General features: G+C 52.0%; 1 protein-coding gene and 1 long non-coding RNA gene across 8 annotated transcripts in view; both read left to right on the forward strand.

Annotated features, from left to right (window-relative positions):
- LOC309654623 overlaps window positions 1-13,890 on the forward strand; it is a 457,474-nt gene that overhangs the window by 260,333 nt on the left and 183,251 nt on the right. The window lies entirely within an intron of this gene.
- Window positions 1-13,890, forward strand: part of APBA2 (amyloid beta precursor protein binding family A member 2) — a 233,541-nt gene that overhangs the window by 165,157 nt on the left and 54,494 nt on the right. For all 7 annotated transcript variants that reach the window (XM_082448669.1, XM_082448673.1, XM_082448674.1 and 4 more), the window contains one exon: window positions 1,495-2,485. In XM_082448669.1, coding sequence (XP_082304795.1) covers window positions 1,535-2,485 — 951 coding nt within the window. In that variant the 5' untranslated portion in view covers window positions 1,495-1,534. The remainder of the gene's footprint in view (window positions 1-1,494; window positions 2,486-13,890) is intronic.

Below are 13,890 nucleotides of genomic sequence, written 5' to 3' on the forward strand. Positions count from 1 at the left end.
TCGAGCCTGTGAGGCTCAGGCTCACGACCAGTGTCTCTGTGTGGCACTCGGCCTGGATGGCTCCTGGCAAATCCGGTCAGTGCTGTCGTTTGGAGTGAGGAGGAAGCAGAGGCTTGTGTGTGCCGGGGAGTGGGGGACGAGCTCGAGGGAGGTGGGGGGACTTGAGATGGGCTTCGAGGGGCAGCGGATTTCAACTTGGAAGGGGTAGGGCACCTGCTCATTGGCTTCATCATGTCTTTGGAATGAAAGCTTCTCTTTTTCTTTTTGAGAGCAAATAACCTGATCTTACGACTGTTTGTCTTGGTCACTTGGGCTCCTCAGTCAGTGAGCATCTTCACAAAGTCATGAGTGAGACGGCCAACAGGCACATGCAAAGATGCTCAACATCACTAATCATTAGAGAAATGCAGATCAAAACCACAGTGAGGTACCACCTGACACCAGTCGGAATGGCCATCATTAAAAAGTCTCCAAACAATAAATGCTGGAAAGGGTATGGAGAAAAGGGAACCCTCTACACGCTTGGTGGGAATGTAAATTGGTGCAACCACTATGGAGAACAGTATGGAGGTTCCTTAAAAACCTAAAAATAGAACTACCATATGACTCAGCAATCCCACTACTGGGCATATACCCTGAGGAAACCATGATTCAAAAAGACACATGCACCCCAATGTTCATTGCAGCACTATTTACAATAGCCAGGTCATGGAAGCAACCCAAATGCCCATCGACAGACGAATGGATAAAGAAGATGTGGTACATATATACAATGGAACATTACTCAGCCATAAGAAAGAATGAAATAATGCCGTTTGCAGCAACATGGATGGACCTAGAGATTATCATTCCAAGTGAAGTAAGTCAGAGAAAGACAAATATCATATATCACTTATATGTGGTATCTAAAAAAAATGATATGAATGAACTTATTTACAAAACAAAAACAGATAGACAGACATAGAAAAGAAACTAATGATTATCAAAGGGGAAAGGGTGGGGGAGGGATAAATTAGGAGTTTGAGATTAAAAGATGCACACTACTTTATATAAAATAGATAAACAACAAGGATCTACTCTACAGTTCAGGAGACTATATTCAATATCTTGTAATAACCTGTTGTGGAAAAGACTCTGAAAAAATATATATATATAAAACTGAATCACTGTGCTGTACACCTGAAAGTAACAACATTGTGAATCCACTATACTTCAAATAAAAAGAAAAACAAAGAGAGGGCAGTCACGAATGAGCGGGGAGTTGGGGGGAAAGCAGCAGGCGTCCTGGGGGTCGTCGGGGCCTCCTGCTCCTCCAGCCCCGGTGTCCTCCTCTCTCTTTGGCAGGTGTGTGCGCCGGTCCTGACACACCAGTCCGCTGGGGTGGGGGCGTCACGTCGTTTGAACACACTCGCGTTACATCGCTCTGCTGTAAACCGCGCTGGCGGGGCGTGCTTCTCGGGCTCTGACTGTCCTGTCCCCCCTTCCTCCCCACAGTGGCTGCCCCCTGGTGACAATGGCCGCGTGACTGCCCGCCATGGCCCACCGGAAGCGTCAGAACACGGCGAGCAGCATGCTGGACCACAGGGCGAGGCCGGGCCTGGAGCCCGAGAGCGAGGATGCGGAGCTGCCCCTGGAGGAGTACGTGCCCAAGGGCCTGGAGCTGGCGGCCCTGCGGCCCGAGAGCCCTGCGCCCGCCGAGCAGGGCGGCCACGACCACAGCCCCGACGGGGACTCGAGCTCCGACTATGTGAACAACACCTCCGAGGAGGAGGACTATGACGAGGGCCTCCCCGAGGAAGAGGAGGGCATCACCTACTACATCCGCTACTGCCCCGAGGACGACAGCTACCTGCAGGGCACGGACTGCAACGGGGACGGCTACCTGGCCCACGACGCGCGCCACCTGGAGACGGACGAGTGCCAGGAGGCAGTGGAGGAGTGGACGGACCCGGCGGGCCCACAGCCGCACGGCCGCGGGGACCAGGGCAGCCCCGGCTACCGGGACGGCCACCTCCCCACCCCAGAGCTTGAGGCCTCTATGCTGGAGGCCCAGGACCAGGAAGAGGGCGTCCACTACTGTCCCGGCGAAGGGGCCTACCAGGACTACTACCCCGCTGAGGCCAACGGGAACGAGGGCAGCGCATCCCCCTACCGCCCGAGGCGCGGGGACGGGGACCTGGAAGACCAGGAGGAGGACATCGACCAGATCGTGGCCGAGATCAAGATGAGCTTGAGCACGAGCAGCATCACCAGTGCCGGTGAGGCCAGCCCCGAGCACGCGCCGCTGCGGGCGCCCGAGCCGGGGCCCGGGGACTCCTCGGAGGCCGGCCCGCCTGCCGAGGCCAGCCGCGGCCCCAGCAGACACGAGGGCAGGCCCAAGTCCCTGAACCTCCCTCCCGAGGCCAAGCACCCCGCAGATCCCCAGAGGAGCTTCAAGACCAAGGCCAGGACTCCCGAGGAGAGGCCAAAGTGGCCCCAAGAGCAGGTAGGACTCTGGCTGTCCCCAGGGAAGGGGATGGAAGGGCCCGGAGAGCAAAGGTGCTGCTGTAACCTGTAGATCAGAAGGCGTGCCGAGCTCTCCATTCCCTCAGTTATGTGTGGATGGCCCAGCCACTCCTTCACCCATCAGGTGCCTTAGTAAATGTCAAGAAAATCTGGTGGAAGGCTGATTGGCAACCAGGGCTCCCAGGAGACACCCCAGCCCACCCAGAAGAGGTTGGGTCTTAGTCTGCTTGCCCTGGATCTGCTCACGTGGGGGTGGTCCCTGTGACGGTTGCCCCTCACCAGGGGGTTTCTTCAGGCTGGCCGGACATCGGCAAGGATGTGGGGCTGCTGGCGAGTGCAGGCAGCTGCGGCCGGTGGTTGGGGGCAGCCTAGCGTCGAGGGGCAGCAACCTGAGTGCATTTCACTGGGGATGGTTGTATCGGGTGACACTTCTCTGAAAGCCCGGGGACCTTGGCATGATGGGCGATTAGCTGTAAATAACCGTTTTGCAAATAATTATTTGAAGGTTTGACAAAGTCTTGGAGAAGAGATGCATGCTAATGAGGCCAGTGGGTTTAAGCGTAACTGTATTTTCTTTTAATTATAGCAAAGTAAGTGTGTATTCTAATGAACACTTTTGACAAGCTGCCTTTCAAAAAACACGTGTATATAAAAAGATGTGAATATTAGACGCATGTAAAGGAACTTCTATTTGGCTAAATCTGTGGACAAATGAGAATGAACTGCTTTCATATTTTTTAAAGGCTTCATTAATATTATTTTTTTCCCAGAAGAATTCATGCATTTGAAAAGTATAGATAGTGAGAGCTCGTGTTTGGGCAACAAGTCCTATTGACTCACTGTAGGTTTCTGGAACTTCCCTTTGATGCCTTTTGGGTTTTTTTTAAAGATCGTTAAGCATAAATTGACTTCACTTTCAGGATGTTCCTGTAATTTGAGGCCGTTCTCTGTGTGCTGGGGGCTTTGGGGTGTAAAGAAACTGCTGTGCGCTAGCAGATGTGGGGGGAGCCCCCCAACAATAGCAGCGGTTCTGGGGTTAAGGTCTGGGCTTTAGGGAATAGTACTGCCGTCCTTCTGCAGTCCTGGCAGGGCTGGACTCACCACCCAGCAGCGGCGATGGTCCCGCAGGTCGATGTGGACCACGCAAGGCAGGTGACATGCTGAGCCTCGCTGGGACAAATGATGCCCGGACAAAGTTCTAGTCAAGAGAAATGATCTCTAGGGCACATGGTGGGGAGTGGACGAGACCTGATGTTGGGCTTTACTTAAACCACATGCCAGTTTGAGTGAAAATGCAGCCCTTTGGGTTGGAGGGCTGGGGGTGGATGAGTGGGTGGAGGTGGGGGCCCAGAGGAGGTCTGTTCTTCAGACGTGGCATTGCGTGGAAGGGCAGGTACCTTTTCTCCCCAGATAGAGTGTTGCCTTGAAACAAATGCTCTCATCCAAGACCCCGGAAAGGCTCATTTATGCTGGTTTATTATTGCCTAGCTTTTCTGGCTTTATTCACTCATTCATTCACAAGTTAATTCCATCAAGGGGAGAGGCTGGCAATTCCCAGCTCAGGGCAGACAAGGGCCCCCGAAGAAACTGGCCTCCTCTTGAGGGCTCTGCCCTGGCTGGGTCGTCACGTCTTGTAGACCCGAATGGCCCATCCAGATGAAGAACACTTTGGAATTTGATCAAGTAGACCCGCTGGTGATAGGAACCCTCTTGAAAGCAAGATATGTGTGTGTGTCTGTGTGTGTCTGTGTGTCTGTGTGTGTCTGTGTGTAAAGAAGGAAGTTCCCTGGGAAGTTTGGCAATTCCTTGCTTCAGACCACAGCCTGCCTTTCTAAAAGGAACCCCCTTCTACCCTGGGAACATCCAGGCCGTGTGGCCCCCAACAGGTGCACAGGGTGCTCCTGAGTCCCACGCCAGCCCCCCCAGTACTGTGCACGCAGTGAAGGCTGTGGTGGAAATCCCCTGAGGGAGAAATGGGCAGCGTCAGCCACCTCGGTGCTTAGACTGTTGGTTTGTAAAGCACGGTCCACGGCCCCGCAGCACCGGCGGCCCAGGACTGCCAGTGCCAAGGCTGCGTTTTGTTTTGTTTTTTAAATTAATTTTTATTGGAGTATAGTTGATTTACAATGTTGTGTTAGTTTCTGCTGTACAGCAAAGTCAATCAGTTATACGTATACATATATCCACTCTTTTTTAGATTATTTTCCCATATAGGTCATTACAGAGTATTGAGTAGAGTTCCCTGTGCTATACAGCAGGTCCTTATTAGCTAAGGCTGCATTTTAGCAAGATGCCACATGCAGTTTGAGAAGCAGCTCTTGGAGGACTCCTGTTGGAGGAGAAGTACATAGATAGCATCCCTCCTTTCTTCCCCTCATTTCAAAGCTCGAAAAGTTACGTCGTGGGTGCTTCTAAGAGTGCTGAATAGCACTTCACTCAGTCGCTGTACGGACAACAATATTACAATAGAATTAGAAACGGGACTGTGGTTCCCACCTTCTCAGACTCTGGCACTGAGCATACACAACGTCTGTAGCTGCCATCGTGGTCCCACGTGTGATTCTGCCATCCCGCTTTTAAAATCTGACATGTTGTAAATGTCGCTCCGTGTTGTCATATCATTTTCATGATCCTTTTTGCCAGCCTTTGAAGTTCAGGCAATGGGCCATCTAATTGATCTGTCTGTACATACCCTGCCATGGAGCGTGCAGGTTGCGGATGGCGTTTTCTTTTATATACGAGACTATACAGACCTCTTTGTATGAGGGAGGCAGGTTTTCCTCCTTTGGGTTTATCACTTGAGGATAAATTCCCAGGCTCTGCATGAATGCTGACCATCTCCCCATGATCCTCTTGTCTGATACTTTTTTTTTCTTCTATGAATGTTTGGTGCCTTTTATCTTTTGGGGTCTCGATGCTTTTCCATTTCCTAGCAGCACTTTAGGCATGCACCACAGATGTTATTTTTTGCTGCAGATGTTTTTCTTTAGCCTCTTTTCTTTTGAAAAGCCTCCAGTTTGCAGTTAGAGCTGCCCCCATGCAGCTCTGAGGAGACTGAGGGGTCTGCACAGGGGCACGCAGGTCTGGAGAACCTGAAGGAGGTGGACTTGGCATTGCAGGAAGCTAGGGTGTGATCGTGGGGAACAGAGGAGACCCACGTGTGAGTGTTTTTACAGCAAAAATGTTTTTTCAAATCAATGCAAGTTTATTGAGGACATTTTGGAAAATAGAGGCAAAAAATATTTTGCCATGTGACACTGTAGAATTCCAGCATTGAGTTTTCATTTTGTAGTAACCTACATGGGGAAAGAATCTGAAAAGGAATATATCTATAACTCAAGTGACTTTGCTGTACACCTGAAATAACACAACATGATAAATCAACTATACTTCGATAAAAAATAAATTAATTTAAAAACAAAACAAAGAGTTTTCAAATCGAAGAGACAAATTGCCTCTCAGGATTTCCCCGAAGCATCCGCTTAGAGGTGTTCTGTAAACAAGGTGTGCCTGGTCCTTATTATTCATGGATTCCGTATTTGTGAATTTGCCTTCTCACTAGAGTTTATCTGTAACCTTAAAAATCTATACCCATGGCACTTATGCAGTCCTTTTCGGACATGCACAGACAGGCAAAAAAATTGAGTCATTCAGCACGCCCGTTCCCAGCTAAGTTTGAACAAGGAGACGCCCTGCCTTCTTTCAGCTCGTACTATGAAAAAGCGTCCTTTTTGTGGTCCTTTTAGTGCCATGTCTTTTGCATTTGTGTGCTTGTGGCTGGTGATAGAATGACCCCCAAGTGCAGTGCTGAAGTGCTGTCTAGTGTTCCTAAGTGCAAGAAGGCTGAGACGTGCCTTTTGGAGAAAAACACGTGTTGTTTGGTGTTTCATTCAGGCGTGAATGACAGAGCTGTTGGCCGTGAGTTCAGTGTTAACAAATAACAACATGGTACATTCAGAAAAAGGAAGAAGAATTTGCCGATCTGTACCTGGGGCTGCTCTACAGAGTGCTGGAGTAACATCTGCAGTGTGTGAGGGAGTGATGGGAAAGTGGCTAACTTTGTGGATTTGTGAGATGACCACCCATTAAGAAACATCTTGTTAAAAGGCTGAAAACCCTAAGCCTAACCCTAGCCAACGAAATTGACAGTCTTGTTATCCCGGGTCAGGAAAATGTGAAACTCTTCTCAGCTAGTGTTTTATTATATATACTGGATATAATTAATTATTTGTGAGTAACACATGGTAAATAAGGTGTCTTTAAATAGAAACATACATAGAACAAGGTCATGTATGGATCGGTTGATGAAATGTGGGGACCAGAGGCTCAGGGGAACCTCACCCTGTATTTCCCCCTGGGAACGGTGGTCCAGGATCCCCTCATTCAGGGTTCACGGCAACTTTATTGAACATAACAGCCACGAACAAGGAGAGCTGACTGTATCGGGTTGGCGAATGACTTTGAGAAACTCTGCTGCAAAGCCTTCCCCTTCCTAGAGATCCCCTCCGTGCTCGCATGGGTGCCGCCTTCATCCCAGACTCCCAGCGACGAAGACACCCCAGCCCTGCTCCGCCCGCCTCTCCTGAACACTCTGGAGCCTCAAGCCCTTTTCTCTCCCTGCAGGAATACACCAGCCGAAGATGCACATCCTCGGGGCAGAGGGCCAGACCATGTGACATCCCAAGACCTTTCCCCGTATGGCTCAGTCCCAGGATGGTCACCATGAACCCACAGTGGTGGGAAAGCTGTCACCTCTGTCACCTGTGAGACCCGTGGCTTCTGAGGATTTAATGTTTCTTGTTTTGCCATTTGTGGAAAATCCCTGGGTGACGGTGGAGGTGACGCCGGTGTGGGTAGTGACTGCCAGCACCGTGCTAGGGCTTTGTGTGTGTGGTCTCAGTGAATCTTAGAGCAACCGGAAGAGGTAGGGACTAGGGTTATTCCCATTTTACAGATGAGGCCTTTGAGACCTGTGTGGGGTCAGTACCGTATCCATGGTTACACAGTGTGAGGGCTGAACAGTTTGTTAGGGCAAGGCTCGCGCCTGTGACCCTGGGCAGCTCTAGAAGAGGTGATGCCGAGCTCAGCGAGGGGGTGAGTGTGGGTGAGTTTCCTCTGCCCTGTCGTCTGTTTACTCGTTATCACGAGACCTGACGGGCTCTGTTGTTCTCGGCGAGTGTGTCCTGGCACCAGCAAGGTGACCGGCAGACACCAGACCCCCGGCCTGTAAAACTGTCGCGACGTCCTGACTTCATGAGGGCTCAGGCCATAGATCAAATCAATCAAGTAGAGATTATTCATGGAGCATTTTTCTTAATTTTATTGAGCTTTGGTGACATGAAATATTGATTTTTTTTTTTTTTACATACAGCAATTAAAGGATGCATGAGTTGGGTCCAGCCAGATGCATATTGAATATCCAGATAGAATGGCCGTTTCTGCACCTGCCAGGGTGGTCCTCTGCCCTTTGGCAGCGAGGCCGGGAGTGTGGAGGGAGGACCCCACCCGGGCTGGTGTCACAGCTTAGGGGGATCGGGCGAGTCCTCAGTGCACCTCCTGTGAAGACGGGTGCCCCCCGTGCTCCTGGGGGCACGGTAAGAGCATGTTTGTCCAGCACCAAAGATCGTGGTTCCGTGGGTCTTTGGGGTGCCTGGGGTGACAGGCTCTTGTGGTCCCTACTGTGCGTCTATGTTTGGCAAGGACTCGCTTGTGACAGCTGTTGTGAGATCAGGTCCTCCAGAAACACCTGCTCTGTGCCCGAACTTCTTTCAGAGACTCTCCATCCTCTGGGCCTTGTAGATTCCTAGGGCTGCAGCCTTCCCTGGCCCTCCGTGCCCCTGTGGGCTGGGTACACATCAGGGCTTCAGTGATCATGGAGTTGGAGGCTTCAGATTTATGTGACCACCATGTGGAGCGGCTCCGCACGTCGGGAGGGCAAACCAAAGGCGTGTTTTGATTCTTTGGGGTTTTCATGATTTCTGTTTATTATCAGCCCAGCCAGTGTTTTCTAGAAAGAGCCCTCTGACAATAGAAAAAAGAAAGATCAATACATCGTAGTCAATACAGCAGTTAGAGGGAGGTGTGATCCAGGGCCCCGAGGCCACATCACACGCACAAGTGTTCAGCGTTGCTCCCTGTGTGGACGCCTTTGCTGTGATTGGCGTTCAGTCAAGACTTGCTTCATGCACGACCTTTCGAGATGGTGGCAGGAATGCTGGCACCAAATAGGGAGGGGGAATATTAGGGGCAGGGGCAACCTCGGTCTGCCCTTTGTTGGGGGGTGGCACCGTGATGCTCTCTCTGGGCTCACACGTGCCTTGTTCAGCGGCGTATGAAGCAAGTATGAGCACCTGCTTTTTGTAGAGGACCCCCTGGCCCTGAGAGGCTGAGAGAAGAGCATCCCGGGGTTGCTGGTGCCCAGGTGGAAGCAGGTGTGCCAGGGGCCCTGCTGCTTGCACAGTGCCCGGGTGGGAACAGTCTGCCCAGACCTGGCCCCCAGGTCGGACCAAGCTGGAGAAAGAGCCCTCGGGCAGGTGCTGAGGACAGGGCTTGGTGGGGGGGGAGAGGGGAGGGGTGTCCAGGGGCATGGCGGGACAGGGGAAGGTCCTCTACACCCCCCAGGCCTCCATGGAGCGCAGCTGGCCTCTTCCTTCCTGCAGCCCTGCTCCAGTTCTGCAGCCGTCCCCACTCCTCTGCCTGCCCGCCCGGGCATCAGTCCTGGACGTCCCTTTGTTCATGGGGAGGGTGCATGGAAGGGTCCCCGGGCTCCTGTGCCCCTCCCCAGCCTCCTCCCCGCGCAGTGTGCCTGCTGTCACTAATTCCCGGGACCGCCCTGGAAAACGAAATCCAGGCCTCGGCATCCTAAGCCCCTCGCTTGATCTGCCCGAGTTCCCAAACTTGATTTCTTGGAGCCCATTTGCCGAGTCAGCGCAATGCCCTGATTTGATTTTTATGAAGCCTCTTGAGGACCTGTGACTAGAGGTGGCTTTTATTTTCATGGAGCAGTTCATCTGGCAGGAATCTGGGATTGCGTCAGGGCTTTTAAAATCTAGTTAAAGCGGGGCTTCTAAAACACTGTCTTTATTGTTTGGGAAAATCGTGTAAAGCCCCTCCCCTAACGGTAATCTAGAAGGTTCCTTCCCTTCCACCCTCGAGAGAGTTGGGGCTAGTGGTTAAGAGCACAGATGGCAGAGCCAGGAAGCCTGGACCTCACTCCACTGCACCAGCTCCTGGCTCTGGAACGTTCTGGACATGCCGCCCGGGGCTGTGGGAGCAGAGCTGATTGGATCAGTATATGGCGATGGACGGTGAGGGGCGTGGAGCGCTTGCCGTGAGGAGGAGGATGCGGGTCTTACATCCGTGGGAATCTCAGGAGGTGGGGGATGCAGTCAGGTGAGCCTCTGCACGCAGCTGGGACCATGCTGGGCCGGGCAGGGAGCAAGATGATGTCCCCGTCTTCTGGGGTGACATCAAGGGAGGGACGAAGCCAGCAGGGTGAGGCAGGATGAGAGGAGGCATGGGACTGGCCAGGGACACCATGGGATGGGTGGGGCCTGATGGGCGGGGGTGACAGGTGGGGTGGGAGCAGCTCCCCAGGTGCCCTCAGGCTCCCCCCTCTCTGCAGGCCCTCTTCAGGTGCCCCCTCTCCCCGCAGGGATTTCTTGGGGGGCGGTTCTCACATCCTCCTGGTGGCATCCTCAGCCCCTTTCTGCCCTGGATTCCCACATCTGGGGGGCCGGGGTGGCAGCCACACATCTCCAAGGGTGCCCTGATTTTCTCACACTCGATTTTGAATTGAAAATTAACTGAGAACCCCGCTTTCCAGGCAGATGAGCGGGGCTCCAGACCACCGGTCTCTCACTAATTCCAAACGCCGTCCCTCCTTTACCTGGGGTTTCTGAACATAATTCCCACTCCCCATCTCCTGGGCTGGCTGGCGTCTGCGAGCCCTCCCACGCAGTCTGTGCGAATTGCACTTAGGATGTGCCAGGCCCTGGGGGTGCAGAGATGAAAGTGACTTAAGCCTGCATCGAGAAGCTCGTTCTAGAGGGAGACAGACACGCAGAGACTCCCCGTCCATCTGGGTGGGGCTGGGTGATCAGCAGAGACCCCGCTGCCCAGCCCATGAGTCCCTTGCAGGCTTCCTGGGGACGGGCTGCCGCATGGGTGATAAGCAGAGAGGTCCTGGGACTTTGAGGTGGCTTTGGGAAGTCAGCTGACCAGGCGGGCTGAACGTGGAGGTCACGGGCGTCCTTAGCATGCAGTGGGGTTGGGGATTGTGACGGGGGCCAGAGCCCTGAAAGAGGACCGGTGGAAGGTGAAGGAATGGACTGAGGATGCTGATGAGAGAGGGACAGAGCAGGGCCATCAGGGGGATGGGGAACTGGGAGGGCCCTGAGCATCTCTGGTGGATGGCCAGGGCAGAGGCTCCCGTGTGGGAGCACAGGGGATGGGTGGGGAGCGTCTATAAGGGCAGGCAGGGAGGGATCTGAGGAGGTGCCAGCAGGGAGAGGGTGCCCACCACGTGTGGAGCTGGGATTGCGTTGCTTTGACTCGAATTGCACTGCTTTGCCAGTGGTGTGTGTCCAGGGCAGGTTTCGGGGAAGGAGAGAGGCGGGTGGGGGACTGAGGCAGGGCGCTGCCCCACCTGCATCTCCCATCCTCGGGCCCCTGCAGCACCGCCACCATCCCCAACATGTTCCAGGGGCTCAAGACACATCCCACAAGATCAGTCAGTCACATGACATTCTCCAGGAAGTGCAGGGCTCCATGGGAGAATATATAGTAACAACTTCTGTTCAGGGAGAAAGACCACATTGCTGAGCACGAGATTCGGAGATAGAACAGCCTGGCGATGGCAGTCACGGGGTTTGCACCCCAAAGCACTCAGATAGCGGTCAATGCTAATCAGTTACTAAAAAAGACACGGCACTGTGGTAATAGGAGGCTAACCAAGAATAGCTCCCAACCCTACATCAGATAATACCATGGACAGCTCAGGAAGACTAAGCACAGCTCAGAGAGGCTGAGAAGGGGGTGTGGCACAGGATGGCACCCCAGGGCCTAGCGTGGACTCCAGACCCTGCCAAGACCACAGGCAGCCTTCACAGAAGAGAAGCTGGTCTCTCCACCTGAGACCAAGCCAAGGCCCAGACTACTGGAGCTGAAGGATGCTTGGATCTGGGCTTGCAGAATCTGATTGCCCGGCTGCTCAGGTTGGTTTCAACAGCCAGCAAACGGTCCTCTTAAGAGCTGGCAGTGTGCTGTCCTTGGTGCTGATGCACTGCCAGGTCTGCCCCACGGTTGGCCACCCTGCCCCGCTCTGGGTGCAGTCAGGCCAGCAGGTCAGCGAGCCTGCGCTAGACTTTGGCCGAGGGGTTACTTCTCAGGACAGTGCTCGGGGCACCATGTCAGGTAGGAGGGAGGTTGTTGTTCGGGGCGTTGCCTGTTTGCCCTCCTTGGTCAATCCTCCTCTTCGTTGGCCCGAACACTTGCAAACGGCCTCTGATTCTGCCTCTGGGATCTATCGGCCCACTCTGACTTCTGGTGCAACCCTATCCCTCCCCTCACCCTTCCCACTTAGACTTTGGATCTCACGCTTCCCCTCAAAGCAGCCATTGTTGCCGGCTGGGAGACCTCTGTTCCTGACCTTCACTTCCAGAGCTTCTGGGTCTCTGGCCGTGGAGGGGTATGCACTGACACAGACTCACCCACCCAAGTGTCTTCCTCAGAAGGGCTCAGGCCCAGACCACCCCACACCCAAGCCAGGTCTCTGGGTACTTCTGAGTTCCTCTGGCTACTTCTGCTGCTGCTTTCTTCTCTAGTCATTGAAAATAGATGCTCTTCCTTGCTGTCATCTATTCCCTTCTACATTCATTCATTCATTTATTCATTCACGGGGACCCAAGTATATAAAAGATAGCATGCTGGTCACTTTTAGAAATATGAATGTTGATTTCAAGAAAGGAGGGATAGTCTAGCCATTCACCAGTCCTCAAAACCCGCTCCAGACACAAGAGTAGTGGCGGGTCAGGGTGCTTCTTGCTGCATTGGATTTGCAAATCACGGGAGATGTCATGAAGTGGAATTGCTGCCCGAGGTTTTTCTTGCCTAATATCTTATTAATAGTTAATCTCCAACCCTCTTTTAAATGCCAAGAAAAATGAAATCGGATGAATTAAGCCAAAGGTTTCCAAGTCACTTAAAATATGGGCCGTTTGGCCCATATTCAGAGATCATGGCCTGGTAATTTTTTTTTTTTTTTTTTTTTTTTTTAAAAGGAAGAGTTTTTTTTGTGTTTTTTTTTTTAATTAATTATTTTATTTTTGGCTGCATTGGGTCTTCGTTTCTGTGCGAGGGCTTTCTCTAGTTGCGGCGAGCGGGGGCCACTCTTCATTGCGGTGCGCGGGCCTCTCACCGTTGCGGCCTCTCTTGTTGCGGAGCACAGGCTCCAGACGCGCAGGCTCAGCAATTGTGGCTCACGGGCCCAGTTGCTCTACAGCATGTGGGATCCTCCCAGACCAGGGCTCGAACCCGTGTCCCCTGCATTGGCAGGCAGACTCTCAACCACTGCGCCACCAGGGAAGCCCCTGGTAATTTTTACAGTATTTGTGGGAAGATCGATTTCTCTTCTGCACCACAGTTATAATGATCAAGTTCCAAAAAAAAGACTTTTACATACAAAGCAAAATTGTTCAGCCCTAAAAAAAAAAAAAAAAAAAAGGAAATTCTGACACCTGCTACAACGGGGATGAACCTTGAGGCCACTATGCTGAGTGAAATTAGCCAGTCACAAAAAGACAAATCCTCTATGATTCCACCCAGTGAGGTACCTAGATTAATTAAATCCATAGAGACAGAAGTGGACTGATGGTTGCCAGGATAGAGGTGGGGGGAATGGGGGTTAGTATTTAAAGGGGACAGAGCTTCCGTTAGGGATAATGAAAAGTTCTGTGGCCGGATGGTGGTGATGATTGTACATCAGTGTTAATGAACTTAATGCCACTTAATTGTCCACTTAAAATTGGCTAAAACGATACATTTTATTTTATGTATATTTGCCACAATAAAAAAAAGAAAGAAAGAAAAGGCTCTTGTCTCATTAACTGACCTGAGCCAATTTGAATCATCTAAAACTAAGTAGAGCCAGTCTGAGCCCATGAAGGGGCAGAGGAGTGGTGGACACCAGATTATTAATCCTGCTGGGCTTTCACATAGGTCATGCAGACCACTGGGTTATGTAAAATGGTTGAGCTCATACCATGTTAGTATCATTAAAAGAAGAATATGTTGTCAAATGTACCATGAAAATACTCTCTTTCCTCATCCTCAACTTTAAGGAAACCAAGATGTTCTATTTTGCATATTCATGACAGTTGAGCAGGT

The sequence above is a fragment of the Balaenoptera physalus genome, assembly GCF_965194825.1.
Source record: "Balaenoptera physalus genome assembly, chromosome: 2".
Lineage (NCBI taxonomy): Eukaryota > Metazoa > Chordata > Mammalia > Artiodactyla > Balaenopteridae > Balaenoptera > Balaenoptera physalus.